Source organism: Amaranthus tricolor, chromosome 11, assembly GCF_026212465.1.
Source record: "Amaranthus tricolor cultivar Red isolate AtriRed21 chromosome 11, ASM2621246v1, whole genome shotgun sequence".
Lineage (NCBI taxonomy): Eukaryota > Viridiplantae > Streptophyta > Magnoliopsida > Caryophyllales > Amaranthaceae > Amaranthus > Amaranthus tricolor.
The window spans coordinates 20,133,144-20,151,633 of record NC_080057.1 but is presented as its reverse complement, the minus strand read 5'-3'; the positions used below and the strand labels follow the sequence as shown (position 1 = coordinate 20,151,633).

Below are 18,490 nucleotides of genomic sequence, written 5' to 3'. Positions count from 1 at the left end.
ATGTTTATTTAGTGACTTAGGTCAATCAAATAGTTTTATTAAGTTATAACAAATAATTTGTATGAGTTGGGTTTAGCATTTAAATGGAGCGCCACTTGATAAGGGGAGTTATCCAATAAGAAGACTGGTCAGTGTTACACACATAAGGATGATAATTGATGTACTCGAGAAGTAATTAGGTCTCCAAAAAGCCTATGTTACACGATAAGTCCTCTTATATATAACCCTTTGACCCACAAGGAAAAGAAGAGATAAGAATTCCCCGTTATTTATTTACTTTCAAATACCGAAAAACAATAGAGAGCAATAACTCTGTTCTCTCTTTAAATAATGCTGGAGATTTTGGAATAGAGAATCTAAATGTCACATAAAAAGATATCAAATCTATAGAAGTACAGTATATTATTGATTTTCCATTGAACGTTTCTTAAAGCTAGATTAATAACTTCAATTGCTAAAACCCAGGGTCGTCTTGGATATTTTTGAGTGTAACACCTCTGAATTTCCAACCCCTTAGACGAAATTAAAATCGTGAGGGAAGGGAGGAAATTCGGGTGTTACATAAAAAGAAAAAGGGAAAATAATTTAAATAAACGCTAAAGATTAATTAAAAAGATGGGTGAGTGGAAATTTTGGTAGCATCTCTATTAAAAACTTAGGATGTGACAAGGAAATATAAATAGATAACATAACTAAACTAATCTGAGGCCTTTAATGCCTCTCAAAAATATGTCAGACGGAATGAATCATCGTCGGCTCCTCAATCATCAACTCTAATGAGGATCGTGGTTCCAGTGTTAACGCATCGGTTTGACGGATACTAAAGGAGTATTCCCACTACTATACATCCAAAAACTACGCAGCGGAATTATGGATCATACAAGGAGTCACATGGTTCCATACGAAAGAATTATTCAATCCCAAAAAGAAAACTTTACAAGTAATGTAAAAGCTATAAGCATTAGGCAACTTGTACACAATTGCTACGATCGTACTCCACTCTTTCCCCCAATGCAAAGCAAAAGAAGCTCCTATACCTGTCATGCCAAGCTATGATCCTTCTGTTGCTCAATATAATGACCATAGTCAGATGTGTCATAGCAGGAACATCATAGGAAGACATGAACAAACAACAACAAACACATACACGTCAGTAATCAATTAACTTATAACAATTAGAGTCATTGAACAAAACTATAGACAACGATATAGCATAGCAATAACGAATCTACTCATCTGTCTAAACACCTCTATTTACTCATGATTTTTCTTTTAAACTACTAATCCCTCAAAGTATATTCAAAGGTAGTGGATCTTTTCTCTATTCATGCCATAGTGACACGGCCAAGGGCGTTATCGGCCATCCGGCGCCCATGGCAAAGCATGAGCTCATACCCCCTCCAGCTGACCCTCTCGAGTCCTACCTTCGTTAAAAACTAACACACTAGGGTACTAAACCAGTGAAGAGGACTCCATATTGGGGTTTTCAAGGCCCGCATGGTAACACCTCGGTCATGGGGCAGTATCGGCCATCCGGCGCCCAATGACAAAATCTTGCTCATAACCCCCTTACGGTGATCCCATCGGATCTCACCTAGAGGACTACTAAATAAACCAGACATAATCTAGTTGAGTCACGCCAACTAATCATAATCAAGGCTCAATAAGTAGGAAATCACTTCAATACCATACACAACCATGGTGCGTTCTCTACTATTTAGAAATCTGTTCTCATAGTTTCCTAATGCTTTCATTCTACTTGCCTATATCACTATTATGACTATTCGCTAGCATAGTTTACTTTCTGGCGCTCTATAATTCTAATACGATGCATGTAATCATGAAATATTGATAATACTTTGAAACGATGAATATGATAATTAATTACTGCGTGTACGTACCTGCAAGCGTCACTGCACGACCAAAAGTTACAAAAATCACCCAACTAAGGTTCTACTTTCCTCTTATGAATTGGGAACCTATACAAGTTAGGAATAGAACTAATAAGTTCCCTTAACTACTTTGTCATACTAGCTAAAAGCCAAAGTAACCACTATCATCCATTCACGACAAGTTTTCAATTACTTCTAGCACGTACGCATCTCATTCAACACCAAACATAATCGTCAATTCAACAATAATACAAGTGTTTCCATCGACAAAGGATAAAAGGATTATGTCAACTGTTTCCTTACACCAACTAACTTTGAGTTATAACGATTCACATTATCTTAAAAATAAAACAACGATTCACATTTTAGTCTCACAAGGTTAAATATAACACTAATATGACATGATGACAATTCTAAAAGTGGTCGGAATCCGACATCCTTCGCTACATCCTCCAGAGTTAGAGAGACTACAATCAAGCATCACCACAAGCAACTTAACAACCTTCTACAATAAGTTGATATTATTCTCATGGCCTTACTAAGATTATGCATTATGACTTCAATAACAAACTAATAAGAATACTTGTAATTCACAACAATAAAACCATAACAACTAGCAACTATTATTCCCAATTTAACAACCAAAATCACTTTCATACTCAACTACAATCATCACCATTACTAATTATCACAACAATAATCAATCGATTAAGTTTCAAACAACTTTTAAGGCTATTTAATCAATCATCACACCACCAAAATATAGCAACGCACATCATTAGTAATTTCATCTCTAAATCCAAACTTAGTCATTTCATGTTCAAAGGTAACACTTCTAACTATTATCCATGATAAGATTAAACCAAATTAATACACAATCAACACACAACCCATAATTTCTAATCACACTTCAAACCCTAAATCATAAATACGTTCAATTCATCAATCAAACTCTTACCCACAAAAAGATTCAATGAATACAACACAAAAATCAACATCACACACATAATCCTAATAAAACTTTTAATTGAAACAAGAAGAATCAAATGGAAGAAGAGGAGATGGCTTACAAAGTTTAAAACTAACAAAAATGGTGAAGAGGTGGATGAAGGTTGTGGTGGTGGTGCACAAGGACCAAAACTAGCTGGAGGGAGGGGCTAAAATCGGCTATCCCAGCCTCTGATGCTGGCGGCTGGAGTGGTTTGTAGCTTGCTACAGGTGGCAACACGTGGGAAGGCTAACTCGCTGTGGTTGCTTGTGGGGGAGGGAGAAGTGGTTGCTATTGGTGGTAGAACTCGTGGCTGGGCTTGGTTGTGCCGCCAACTGTGGGTGAGGGGAGTGGGATGTGAGAGAAGCGGGAAGAGAGGGATTGGAAGCCGTGGGTTTTGAATGAGGGAGTAAGGGTTTCTTACATAAACCCTAATCCATCCCTTTTTATTTTATTTATTTACTTATTTATTTATTTATTTATCTAGATTCATTTTCTTGCGAGACCCAACTAAGAGACTCACCTTTGTGTGCTCACGCATTTTAATAAAAAATAAATCATTTTGATTTGAACCACTTTAATTTAGAAATTGTAACTATGTTATATATATATATATATATATATATATATATATATATATATATGTATATATATATATATGTATATATATATATGTATATATATATATATGTATATATATATATATGTATATATATATATATATATATATATATATATATATATATATATATATATATATATATATGTATATATATATATATATGTATATATATATATATATATATGTATATATGTATATATATATATATATATATATATATATATATATATATGTATTATATATATATATATATATATATATATATATATATATATCTATATATATATATATATATGTATATATATATATATATCTATATATATATATATATATATATATATATATATATATATATATATATATATATATATATATATATATATATATACATATATATATATATACACATATATATATATATATATATATATATATATATATATATATATATATTACATATATATATATATATATATATATATATATATATATATATATATATATATATACATACATATATATATATATATACACACACACACACACACACGTTAACATTTAAATTTGTATATGAAAGAAATTTATTAAAACTAATTCAAAAATAATTTAATATAATTATAAAATCTTTAAAATTTATTAAAACATTAAATAATTACAGTATTAAAATCTCGGAGTGTTACATTGAGATCCTGAGTGAAAGCGAAATAATGAGTTCTTAAAATACAAACGTTATGCCTTTGTTCAAGTGATAATTAATTAACTACTAATTTTATCAATTACACAAAATACTAATATGCTCAATTCCTATTAAACTAGAAAATACAATAAATTAAAAATATTATTACTTAGTTACTTAAACACAATGATTATCGATAAAAAAATATCAAATTATATCCATCAATCAATAACCCAAAAATTAAAAACTAGTCATTAACAAGGTCACGATCACAAACGACCAATAATTATGAAAAATCATTGTCATTTATTATACAATCACCTTTTCATCTATGTAAAAAAATCTTATAGCCCTTTTTTAAAAAAATAAATAAAAATTAAATATATAAAAAAAATTAGGCCCCTCAAATTAAAGAGGTCATGAGTCATCGCTCATGGTGCTCTTGTTATAAAAAAATTAAATACAACCTAAAGAGTATTGACTTGGAGATTATAGGGGAATTTGTGGGCTACCCCAAGGCTAGCTTTACTCGTTTCGCTAACATTATCAAAGGTTCTAAACCACTTAGTTCGGAACTAAAAAGTCGTTTAACACGCCTCAAACGCTATATCTAGCAAAATGACTTTTGGATCGATAATGAAAATGAGTTGTTTCCTATGAACTCATCCACACAAGGAACATCATCAATTTAATTTGTTTAAGAAAATTGATTCATAGGTCAATGGAGAGCGTTATAAAGGGAAAAGAGTAATGAAGGAGGATAAATTATAAGGTTCTACTAGATGTTTCTTTTTTTAGTATAAAAATGGACAATCATTGACGTATAGACAATAAGCACATAAGATCAAGTTAATGAAATAATGATTGTTTAGGCCAATAATGGTGAAAGACACGTATGCTTGTGATTATACTACATTAATCTCAATTTAATGGAATACAAGCTTAGCTACATTCACCAAGTCTATTTGTGACAAACCGTCTTTTGATAAAATGACCTCAAAATAAAAAGGTTAAATATTGATAATTTATATTAATTAGGTTATTTAGTACATATAATACGAGGCGTGTTTCATGGTGAGACTGTCTCATACAAAAAATTTTGTAATAAATATATTTTAGGAAAAATTACCTAAAATAATCCAACCTTTTCATGATTTTCCTACAGTAATCTTACCTATTGATTAAAAATGAATAATCCCAACTTTAGGGGTATTTGCCTAGAGTAAACCCGAGTAACTCGATGACATGTTGTAGCAGGTAATTTTACCAAAAAAGTAAACTGAAAATTAATGTAAAATTAAAAATTTAAAAAATTTATTTAAAAAATTCTGAATAATAAAAAAATTAAAAATTTATTTAACAATTTATTTACATTTTTTTGACATTTTATTTTAATTTATCTTTTTTTATAAAAAATAAAACTTGTTATAGTAAGTCATTCGGTTACCGGGTTTACTTTAGGAAAATATCCTCAAAGTTGAAATTATTCATAATTAATCATTAGGTGGGATTTATTGTAGGAAAATTATGAACATGTTAGATTATTTTAGGTAACCTTTCCTATATTTTATTTGTCAAATAGTAATGGGTGGTTTACTAATGCTAATAGTCTAATACAATATTCATAAAGTAATAAGCTGGCCGGCGCTTTCAAAAAAAAAAAAATAATATGCTGGCTAATCAACAGGCCTGCTATTAAATTCCTTTCTTGTAATTTGGCATATACTTCACATTTGGTTGACCTAATTAGGCTTAAATTAATACTAATGCTTCACATCATTATTCATTAAGCCCATTTCATTATCTGCTAAGATTTATTTGCCATTAATTAGATAGCCTTTCACTTTTATTACGGCTTGCTTGAATTGTCAAAGCATGTAGTTTAGTTGGTGCACAGTGGAATGTTCCAGAGTTGGCGCTGTTGGCTAACTTGAACCATTTTTAATTGAGTGTAAACGCTAAATATAAATACCTAATTATTGAGATAAAATACATTTAATTATTTTTTAGTGATTATAGTGTTTTACAAGAAATTAATTTTGATCTGCAATGGATGTTTTAATATTTTTGTTTTGGTGTAATTCATACTCGATTATACAACGTGAAATTTACACATTAAAGGTATGTTATTCTATTGTATTGTAATTCATATTATCATATGCATGCAATGTTATTTTGTTGTTAAGAAATAGTTTCTAGCAATATCGCTTTACGCATCTAAATTCCTTCAGTCTGAAAGGCGAGTGAGGCGGCAACCGTCCGAATGGCCAATCATATACATTCGTGTGCACTAGGTCTACTCTAGTTGATGTTCATCCAAGTGTATAGATGTCAAGTAACTAACTCAATCAAAAACTTAAACTGATGATTGTAGCTCTAAGGTATGTAATTATGCACCTGACTCGAAAATTTATTGTGTTAAAGGTATGGATGCAACATGATCACTTCTCATATATGGTGTTCATTATTTCACTTGAAATAAGTAATGGATAGATGAAATTCGAATCTGTAACTCTTTTGTACTCACGTTGACTTCTGATATCATATTAAGAAACCAACTTAAATAAAAGATCAAACTAATTGTTGTAATGTCATAATATTTTATATATACTTTATTAGTAGATGTGATGTCATAATATTTTATATATACTTTATTAGTAGATGTGAGAATATGGAATTAAGATTATAGAAGTATATGTTTTACAAGAAGTGTATTATTGTACTTGTGAATTTTTAATGTTAGAAGAATAAGAAAAATGTTAGAATTATGTGGATTGTATTAATAAAGAGAAAATTTGAGTAGATGAAAATAAAAAGTGACGATGGTCATTCATAAATAAAAATGTATCAAATTGATTGGGACGAAGATAATTAATTTAATTATGATGTTTTTAATATAATTAGTGCATTTTAATTGGGGCAGATTTTGGCTTAACCCCTCCGATCGAGATTAACGTTTATGTTTTAGCTTAAATTATGATAATTAATTTAATGTATTATATTTTTTCCCCAAATTCAAATATGGTAGAGTTTGGATTTATATTTTGGGAAAAAGGTTAAAATTGATGGCATTGAAATAGTGAGTCACATAAATAGACATACAGCAATCAGCTTAAAGCTTTGAAATTAATGTTTGCTAACGTTTTATGTGTAAAAAGGTTACGGTGAAACACTTTGGTAAACCTCAGGGTTACCGCTTGGATTTTTTTAAAGTTTTTATTACCACGTGAAAAACCCAAAACCTGAAAATTAACACGTGGAATTTTCCATTCGTAATTAATATAAAGTCCACCAATATATTGATTTAATAGATCATAGATGGAAAAACACATTTTTTAAACGATTAAGTAAAAAAAAATTTTGAAAAATTATGACTTACTAATGAATTTAATTAATTAATTCAAATGAACTAGCCTATCCAAGCACAACATCAAAAATAGTAATATTAAAATTTAAAAATTCCACATTTATCCTTAGGTCATCACAATCTTTACCATGTAAAGAGACTTTAACTTCTCTCATATTTCTTTGATAGTGGTCTCCTTGACTAATTAGCACTATTTATACACAAAATTGTATTGCTGATAGAGCCTTTGAGCCTATCTCATCTCATCTAGCATTAGTGGCTCCCTCCAGCATATTCTTTACACCATCAATCAATTACTTTGTACACTATACTTTGTATCAATATTTCTTTTATTTTGACTTGTCATAGGCTAAAGTTCACACTCCTATCAAACTTCTCAATATATAGCTTCATTGAAAACATATTCAACAAGATCAAACTTTCAAATACCAACTAAAAAACTCAAACTCTGATACCACAATTGAAATATATAAATGAAGAATAGGGTCTGTAGGTTGTAACTTTATCCCTTAAACACCAAAGAACAAAGGTATGGGAGTCTTGTTATAACAACCTTAGTATATGAACTAGGAATGAAAAACAACAACAAATAAATGCAATAATAAACACGACAAAAATTTATGAAGTTTACCCAACTTGGGTTACGTTCTTAATGGTATGAAACTTTGATTATAAGTAGAGAAAGCAAGGGAGTTCTTTAAGAACTCTTACAATAGACAGAGTATTACACTAGAAGTAGGGAGAAAGAAGAACGTAGGCTATGTGTTTAGGTGATCTTAGTGTTAGAATCATCTTAGATAAATCTCCTCATCACCCATACACCTTATAGAAGAGCTTAATTTTTGTGAAATTGTGGTTATTTTTTCTAATTAATTACGTTGTTCATTTTTGAACAAAGACTTTTACATTAATATATTTTTTAAAATAATATAAGATCCTTTAGATATTGTACATGAAATAATCCAAATTTTATAATATTAAAAAAATCAATATTTATGTATTTACTCCATTAACCTATATTGCAAACCAAGTCACTAATCATCTAATTGACATCTAACCACCATTATTGGCTATATAGGAAGTTGTCATACATCATAAACCATTTTAGTTGATATGATAATTGACAGATTTATTTATCTGTACCATTTAATTTATCTTCTAATTTATTTTAATTCATTTTGATAAATATACCTTATTTTTATTATTAGATATAATTCCTTAACTTTTACTCTTAATGATTTGTCTTTTATTTCTAAATATTTTACTATTTTAATTTACTATATTCAACTTTTTAATCTTCATACTTAAAAACAAATAAAATAAAATGTTTGTAGCTATGAAAGTGCCATATTTATATACTATAGTACTCTTAATAAGTCCAAGATAGTGCATGAGAAAAATTAAAATTTGTGATCACGAAATAACTCCCCATGTGAGTTAATCATGATTTACACACTACATATAAAAGCATTTTCAAAGACGCAATTCTACATTTATTGATTGGTACGTGAAATAGATAAAGACAATTTTTTGTGTTAGATAAACAATTACTTCATCACAATTAATTTTCACCCAATTTATATGTAAGGTTTTTAAGGTTTTCTCACTTAAACTTAATTTGAATTATTTTCTTTTTTATAATAATTACATTATTTTATTTTGATGTTATTCACAAATTAATTCTCTCTTTTAATTTCATTTATTTGTTTATTTTGATATGTTCATGCATTCAATTTCTTTTAGTTCACTTATCATTGTATTAAAACTTAAACCATATAAAGTTTTTTCAATGTTACATCACCACATTAGTTCTAGAAAAGTTATTGTTTTATGTGTCATCAACAAAAGTTAATTTGAATATGTGTAATTATTTAAGTTTTTCTTACTTTTGAAATTCATTTTCAATCTATCGTTACGTATAAAAATAAGATTTAAAATTATATCTTAAATTAAATATTAAAAAATCCATCTAAATGTTATTGAAAACATCATCCATTAGCATAATGCATGGTTTTAACACTAGTTTTTCTTATTCATCAAGTAAAACTAATACTATACTAGTATTAACTAAAACACATTTATAAAAGTGGTGTAAATCAAATGAAATCAAAGGGGTAATTCTTATCTTATTGAATGTTGATTGTTGTTAAATGATTGCTATTTGCTATAAATTATCATGTCATTTTCTTCTCTGTTAAATTGACGGAAAATTAATATATATATATATATATATATATATGTATGTGTGTGTGTGGGTGTGTGTGAGAGAGAGGGAGAGAACATACCATGTTATGATATATTAAGGAATATATTGATGTTTACTTTGGTAGAAATTAATAATATTTTTGTTTGATATATTTATTGTGATATAATGCCATGTAATCTCAATTCAGCAATTGTTGTGTTTTTATGTGGTAAATTTCTATGAGGATAAAATTTTCAGTTTTTTATTAATCGTATGATGATATTAAGGCTAATATGTTAAAAAAATATAATCAAGTAAGATCATATTTAAATCGTCTAATCACATACATTTATAATATTTGTTTTTTAGAACTTTTAATGAGAAATAATTTAATGTATAAATAATAAAAAATATTAGATTGTGTAAAAAGTCAAATAGATCGAGTATAGTGGAAAGGAAGAAATATATTCATTTCATAATCAACAAATAAAGATAATTAAATTCTCTTTGACTTTTAATTTATCACAAATTTAAAAAAAAATCGTTTCACAGTGAAACCAACTCTATTAGGTTAATGTATGTACATTTAGTGGATTAAAGAAAGTATGTATAATTTCAAACTAATCAAATACAAAAATGGATTAATTTGATGAACTCGTCTAATAATGAGACTTTCTCATCGTTCCTATATGCGGAAGTTAATTACATTGGCCAATTTTATACGGATGACTTTTTGTTGTAGGTTATGGTGTAAGTGGCTATTTTAGTGTCAATTTGAATGGTTATTGCTGTTTGTAGCCTTGTATAAATAATATGAATGATTTTATGCCTTCATAGTTCGTATTTTTCCCCTCACCACCGATTTGATTCATTTGACTCGAATTGCATGCTTGGAAAGATAAGATAACTATTATTATTGGTTTTTAATTTATTTGTGTGTATTGAAAGCTAAAAGAGGGTTATTCTACAATGAGTTTTTATTTATGATGTTATAAATATGGTAGGTTTAAAGGCCAGTTGCATGACTTGGATAATACAAGTCGACTGGGATCAAGAACTAGGGATTTGGTTGTCGGCTTATGAGTATTGAATGTTTTCATAAACCTAGAGAAAGGTCATGTAAGGAGAGAGTATGTCCTGGTCATAAGTCATGACACAACCATCGATTTACAGTATACAATTATGGTCGTGTTAAAGCAAATAAATTGTCAACTGATATTCGAGATCATATCAAACAATTTAATGCGACTGGTATTAACCTACCTTCATCATAACGTTGATCCAGCCTAATGATCTTGGGGTTTATGCAAAAATCAATCAAATATATAATCGCATGTATACAACACTATCTATATTTAGAAGCATTGCATAACTATGTGGTTTAGACGGATATGGATGCTGATGGATAGTTGAATCATTTACTAATGATAAACCCTACATCCATTCAGCATCTGCATACATGGGCTCATGCTATCTTGATCGATACCACATACAAAACCAACAATAAGAAGTGGTCGCTTTATATGATTGTTGGTATGACCCAAACAAACAACTTCTTTGAAGCGCTCTAACTAATGAGGAACGAAGTTGCAGTTTCATACAATTAGGTGTTGAAGAGGTTCAGATATTTACTTGGGGTTGTTCAAACTTCTAATGTAATTTTGACCGATTGAGATGAGGGGTCATCTACAACATTTTGTGATGTTTTTTCAGGTATTTCTCAGTCTTTACCAAATTTCTTACTTTATTTGATATGTTCGACTAATGCAATTTGTAACAGACTCAAAATCCTTAATCTTAATCTTTCGATTAATTATTTCGAATTTTCAATTCAAATTCCTAATCCTTTGGTTATCCATTTCAAACCATCTTTAATTTCTAAACCTTTTTTCGATTTTGTAATTTCTTTCAAATATTAAACTTTAAGATATTGTTTTGTTTAAAGTTTTTTTTATAAGCACTAAAATATTATTTTATTATTTTATAGTACAAAAAGTAAAATTTTATTATTATATTTACGATTTTGTAAAACGTTACGTTTTAAGTTTCATTCCTTAAACTAACATTACTACTTATTATTTTAACTTATAACTTTGATTTAATTATTTTATGCATAAAATTGAGTCGTATTTTTATTATTAACTTTAAGTATAGTTTAAGCAAAATTTTCTAAGTAAACTACATATTTATATGATCAAATTTACCCATTATTTTAAAATATATTCACTTGTACATACTAGAACAAAAATTTGACAAAAATTTGATGAACCAAAATTCTTTTTATAGTAACCCATGATGTTTATCACTTAAACAAGCTATCACCATTTCCTTATACAAGCTAACGTTTTTCTACACTCCAACTCTTACACATTTACTTACACACTTCAACTCTTACACATTCACTTACACACTCTAAATTACTTACACAAGTTAACCTTCTTCTATACTCCTAACACTCTTTTTCATACAATCTAATGAACTACAAAGTTGTCCACACCCATTATAAATACCCTTTAAGCCATGAGATTACTTCCACCACCATAATCAAATCTTTCTAACATTCTTTCTTATATTTCCACTTTATTAAAATCTTACTACCTTAATACCTTTATTATTAGTTGAAAAAATTCAAGAAGATGGAGCTTAGAACACTCTTTATTTAGCTTAAATCATCATCATTTTAGAGCATTATTGGGTTATTACTTTGGGTAATTAATGTATCATTATTTTTGGAGTTTACATTTAGTTATTTTGGGAGCTTAGAAGATCATCATTATTTGGGAGTTTGGATTAATTATCTTTGGAGCATTATTATCTATCTTGGAGAGTCTTATTTCTTATTATTTTCCTAATTAGTACTTAGTACTAATCCTTGGTGTTAGTATGGTATAACTTCTTACCCTACTGTTTTTGTGGAATTTTACTTTATATTTACTTTATAATATGTTTTAGTAGGAAGTTGGGAGTAAAATTATATTATAGTGATATTAAGTATAATTTATGTTTAAACTAGTGTTAGTATATTTAGGAGTTACTCGTTACATTAGGAATGTTACTACACTTAAAAATTTTTATGTTAGAATTTTTGTTAATATGTTTATGATAGCCTTCAAAGTAGTTTATATATAAGGTAGTAAGTTATTTTATGAACATATTTTTTATCAAGTATGGTTATACTAAGAATGTTGTTATTATACTTTATTTTGAGATTAAAGTTTATACTTAAAGTTATAGTAAATTTCTAAGTTATTGCATAGAGTTTTTATTTTTTTTAAGTAGTTATGTTAATTATTTAAATCTAGGATTTAATATGATAAATTATATTATATCTTTTTTTATGTGAAAAGGCCCCAAAACCCTCATAGGCCATTCGACAACTATCATAAAAAAAAGAGAGAGTTTGATTACTATTTTAAATTATTACAAGCTATGTTTTTATAATAATAAAATAACAATTTAAAATTATATTTTTGAGAAATTTTTATAAGTTATTAAATATTGAAGTGTTTTTTTTTAATATATGAGATTTCATAATAAAAGTAACTTTTAATCACTATTTAGTACAAAATATTTTATTTGCTAACTATTTGACCAAAGTTTATGTAAATTGATGTAAAAGTATTTTTTTAGTAAACTTACCACTCCTGTTACACAATTCTTCTACAAATGTGGGTGTTCAACATTTGTTATATATATGGCACATAGAAAATGATGTGGAAAACATAGTGAACAAATTATGTGGCAGTAAACAAAATCAACAAAGAGAGATCCTAAATTCAAGTGTACACAATGGAACCCTTTGGTTTTACTGTAATTATTAACCATATTACTGCATAATTAAAAAAAATAAATTAATAAATAAGTAACTAATTATATTAACAAAAATGCATAACTAAAAAAATTAAGCAATATTAAATTAATAAATAATTATTATTAATAATTAACGGAAAAAAATCAAAAAGTAAAAATTATTATATTTTTAAAAAGGGTGGCATGGTGCCCCAATTCTGTTTTTTTTTTAAATAAATTTAAAATACGAAAGATTTATTTAGAAATCAACTCTATAGTTTGCATGGTGAAATTCGTTGTTTCTAAGCTTTGAAACCAACACATCTATGCCTTGGTCCGACTTAGGAAAAAAATAAGTATATCTGAGTCTACAGACTAGGTTTAGGATTTTTGACCCAAACATAACCCAAAACAACTATAAACTCATTATAAATCCAAACCTAACCTAGGACCGACCTATAACTTAATTCATAATTGTATATGTCTAGATCTAGATACTTGTGGCAAGAGCTGGATCAAGCACCAATCCCAGCTTGATCCATGGCTAATTTTTTTTGGATAATTATTAATCTATTTAAGATAGGGTGAAGTCGAGACCTTTTAAAAATAAACAAAAAATTAAATTTTACATGTAAATATGTGATTTGTGATTTTTAAAATAAATTATCCTATTAAGTTACTAACCCTTTATAATTTAAAGTAAAATAAAAAGGTTTAAATCTATAACCTAACCATAAAAAAGAATGCACCACCACAAACAATCTACAAGTAGGATATAGAAGTATATATATATATGGTAATGGCCTAATGGGCATCTTAGGTTGACATTCATATACCTCCTCACTCCTCCACAATCCATATATTCACAATAAATTAATACCAATAAAATTCTCCAATATTTAAAATTTCACTTCCCTTTTTTATGTTATGTGAGAAAATTATTTTGCAACCATACAATTCTAAATCCTACTCAGCAAGCAACAAGTCAAAACAAAGCTTGCCAAAAGAACATCACAATGACACCATGGAAAAGATTATAAAATAAAAATTTAAAACTAAAAAGGAATCCTATATGATAATGCATTGCTGGCAGTCCACTAATCAAGGGCCCAAATTTAGTGCCAACATAGATGCTGTTGATTTAGATTTCTTTTTCTTTTTTATATTTTTTATTTTTTATTATTTATTATAAAAGTATTTTATTTCAAAGAAACTTTATAAGGAGTTTGTAGGTAACAAACTAAACACCCACAGCAGTTTGAATACAAAAAGTTAGTTTGGGAAGAATATATACTCTAAACTTGATATTACTTGAATTAATCAAAAAAAGATGCAATTTTTCATACAGCTAGTCTCTTAAGAGACCGTTTCTTTGAGAGACATATGTCAAATTTAACCCATTAAAAATTAATGTCTACTTACCGTATTCTTAATGTCTACTTACATTATTCTTAATATTTACTTATCGTATCTTTATTGTCTACTTTTAATATCTTAAATGTCTATTTATATTATTTTAAATATCTACTTATAATATTTCAAAAAATATATAATAAGCCAACTCAATTTGAGATACTGACTATCCCCAGAAAAATTTGTGTTTTTGATAATAGGTAAGCATATTTTAGGGTAACCTACTCAAAGAAAATGTACACCCTTTTTTATTTTTTATTTTATTTTATTTTCACCCTTCAATGATTGGACCTCCTCTTTTCTTTCCAATAATAAAAGGAGATCAACCCCCCTTCAATTTACTCCTCTTCCTTCTCTCTTCCCTAATTTTCTCTCCTTAAATCCTCATTTCCTCTCTCTAAAAATCTCTCTAAAACTTATTCAATCTCATCAAAGCCAATAAAAAAACTACTAATTGTTTGAAGGGTTACTCTTCTTCTACCTACAATCATCAATTGAAGTAAGCTTTGAATTCTTTGACAGAATCCCAGTTTTTAATTTTAATTTTTTTTGATTAAAAAGGTAGGATTTTATGATGTTTTTTGATGTTTTTTAAACTTTAATAATAATAATTCACTTTTCAACCAAACCCATTAAAAATATTTGAATAAAGTTTACAGTACAAAGCTCCAATTTCAATTTACTTTGACAAAATTATCAACCTTTTTTTTTTTGTTTTGTATGAAGATGATTGACTGTATTTTCTTTTTATTTTTACCATCATGGATTATTTCTTTCTTGCTTTTAAATGGAGTATATTCATCTATTATCATCTGGGTATTTTTTTAAAACCATATTTTGTACAAATATTTCTAATATCCTCATTTGGGTTTTTCATTTCAGACTACATTTCAATAGAAAAGCAATGAAAAAATCTTGATTATTTAAATTAAATTAAAAGGAAAATTTGACATTAGTATTCCAAACTTTCACCCTTCTCTTTAAAAAAAAATCCCACCTTTTAATTAAATTTAGGATTATTTCTGATTTCTTCATGTGGGTTTTTCATTTCACACTTGATTTCAATAGAAAAGAAAGTAAAAATCTTGATTATTTTAAATTAAATTTAGGGAAAATTTGACATAAGTATTCCAAATTTCACCCTTCTCAAAAAAACCCAACCTTTTATTAAATTAGGGATTAATTCTGATTTCTTCATGTGGGTTTTTAATTTCACACTTGATTTCAATAAAAAAGAAACTAAAAATGTTGATTATTTTAATTAATTTAGGAAATTTGAATTAGTATTCCAAAATTTCACCCTTCTTAAAACATTCATTTAGGGATTATTTCTGATTTCTTCATGTGGGTTTTTCATTTCACACTTAATTTCAATTGGAAAAAAAGTATTAATTAATTAATCTCAATTAAATTTGAGTTAATTTTAACAATTTGATATTAATTTATTGATAATCTTTTTGCAGGAATTAAAAATATGTCAGCAATTATGAGTGAATCAATGATAGTATCAACAACCCAACAAGATTCATCATCATTAGGAGCATCAATTCAATCACAAAATGAAGTTCAATTCATAAAATGTGAATGTTGTGGTTTAATAGAGGAATGTACCCTTGCTTATATTGAGAGGATCCGACAAGGTTATATGGGTAAATGGGTATGTGGGCTTTGCTCCGAAGCTGTTAAAAACGAGGTTATTCGATCCGAAAAGCTTATTAGTACCGAAGAAGCTTTAAATCGCCTTCTAAATGTGTGTAGAAGCTTCCGATCATCTTCCCCGCCGGCGGGTGGTGATCCGACGGTCCATCTTATCTCGGCGATGCGTCATATACTCCGTAGGAGCTTTGATAGTCCACGGGGCGGGCTTCGGTCTACACCTGGAAGCCCGAGCCGGGAATCATTGGATCAGAGACGGGCTGTTCTTGCTAGATCCGAAAGTTGCTTTGCGGATCTTTGAGAAAAATGGGGATTGATTAGAATGAGGAAATATTATAACATGAATGATGGATTGTATGATATAAGAAAATGTTGGTGATTTTCTTAAAAAATTGTACACAATTTTGAGGCACTAATGGGTGAAAATTTGGACTAGCAAAGAGTTTATAAAAGAAAATGGAAAAAAGATTAAATAAATGAAATTATAATAAAAGAGGAAATTTGGTGGTGGAAGAATTGGCAAAGATGATGATGAGGGAGTTAGGATTGATGATTTGTTTAGGAAGAAATGTCATAGTTTCCTATTCTAGCAATTACAATCCCTCTTCCCAAATTCTAAATTTTGTTTTATGCAAAATTTTGTGTACATAGTTGAAGTATAAATATGTATGACTCAATAAATTTATTTTTGGTTATGAATAATTTTGTTTCATTTTTAAGGTTAGATGAAAGTTTAAATGACAAGTCATTTGTTGACATTTGGAATGACATCCATGTAAAATTATAAATTTTTCATGATGGTGGTGGTCTGGTGGACATGAGGTCTTATCTTTTCTATATCCACTCTGTCTCACTCACCCTCACACTTAGGAGACTTAAAATTGGTTTAGATTAACATAAAATGAAACAGATTGAAAAATAAATACCGACAAAAATAAAGATAAGAGCCTTTTTAGCTTGTCAAATAATCTAACATTACATTCATGCGGGGCATACGAATCAATCCAATTTAATTTAAATAGAAATTTTTAAAAATATTTATCCTTTAAATATTAAACAGCCATATATTACAATACAAATTCCAACAATAATTTTCATCCATGTTAATTAACATATCATTGCTCATATATATAATTGGCTAGACTTCATGACTCATCCCCATTCCCCTCAATAACAACATGGCTTAATTTTTTAATAACAGTACGTGTAACCACAAGAATACAAGTAGTCCAGATCTAGAAATTAATTGTGGAATTTCTCAACTTGTAATTGAGGAATATTAAAAATAGCCATAGACATGAAAAAGAAAAGTGGTAGGGAGCATAATTAAACTATGTAACTAGGAGATAAAGCAAAAGAAAAATTAACTTTATGTCGTGTTCATAGCCGCCACCCTATATTTACAATATACTATTTTATATAATTTTTGTAAATTTTTATTATAAATTATTGATAATAAATAGATATTAATTATTATATTACAATTTATGATTTAAACAAAAATAGATGTATAATTAAATTTGTAAAAATTTTTGGAGTGTATGAAGCGGACTTAAAGTGAGTATGAGATGTGTATAAGGTAGGTATACCCCCATAATGAATATACATAGTAAGACATAATGGGTGGAGAGATGCATATTCAGATGGACAGACATGTGTATTAAAAATTTAGAAACAAAATATACCGTATCCATCATCCTATTTTACTGTCCCTACTTAACATGCCAAACTTTACCCTTTTACAAGGGTTTTACATTTTGTACTCTCATTTTTTCTATTCATGCTATTCTTCACATATATTTAATTTGTATTTTATTTTTAATATTTAATTTAAAACATGAAATTTTATTTATTTCGTCTAGTTGTAAACTTTATTTGTTTCAACTTTATGTATTTTTAATT

The 18,490-nt window shown here is 28.0% G+C and overlaps 1 protein-coding gene across 1 annotated transcript; it reads left to right on the top strand.

The window, feature by feature from the left end:
• The first annotated feature begins 15,213 nt into the window (after nucleotides 1-15,213).
• On the top strand, nucleotides 15,214-17,280 carry LOC130827514 (uncharacterized). Its single transcript, XM_057693253.1, has 2 exons — nucleotides 15,214-15,431; nucleotides 16,396-17,280. Exon 2 carries the CDS (start codon nucleotides 16,407-16,409, stop codon nucleotides 16,887-16,889), a length of 483 nt encoding a protein of 160 aa, XP_057549236.1. The 5' UTR covers nucleotides 15,214-15,431; nucleotides 16,396-16,406; the 3' UTR covers nucleotides 16,890-17,280.
• Nucleotides 17,281-18,490: the final 1,210 nt, after the last annotated feature.

What these genes read in the sequence shown, in the direction of transcription:
- LOC130827514 (XM_057693253.1), top strand. Translation starts at nt 16,407, where the DNA reads ATGTCAGCAATTATGAGTGAATCAATGATAGTATCAACAACCCAACAA.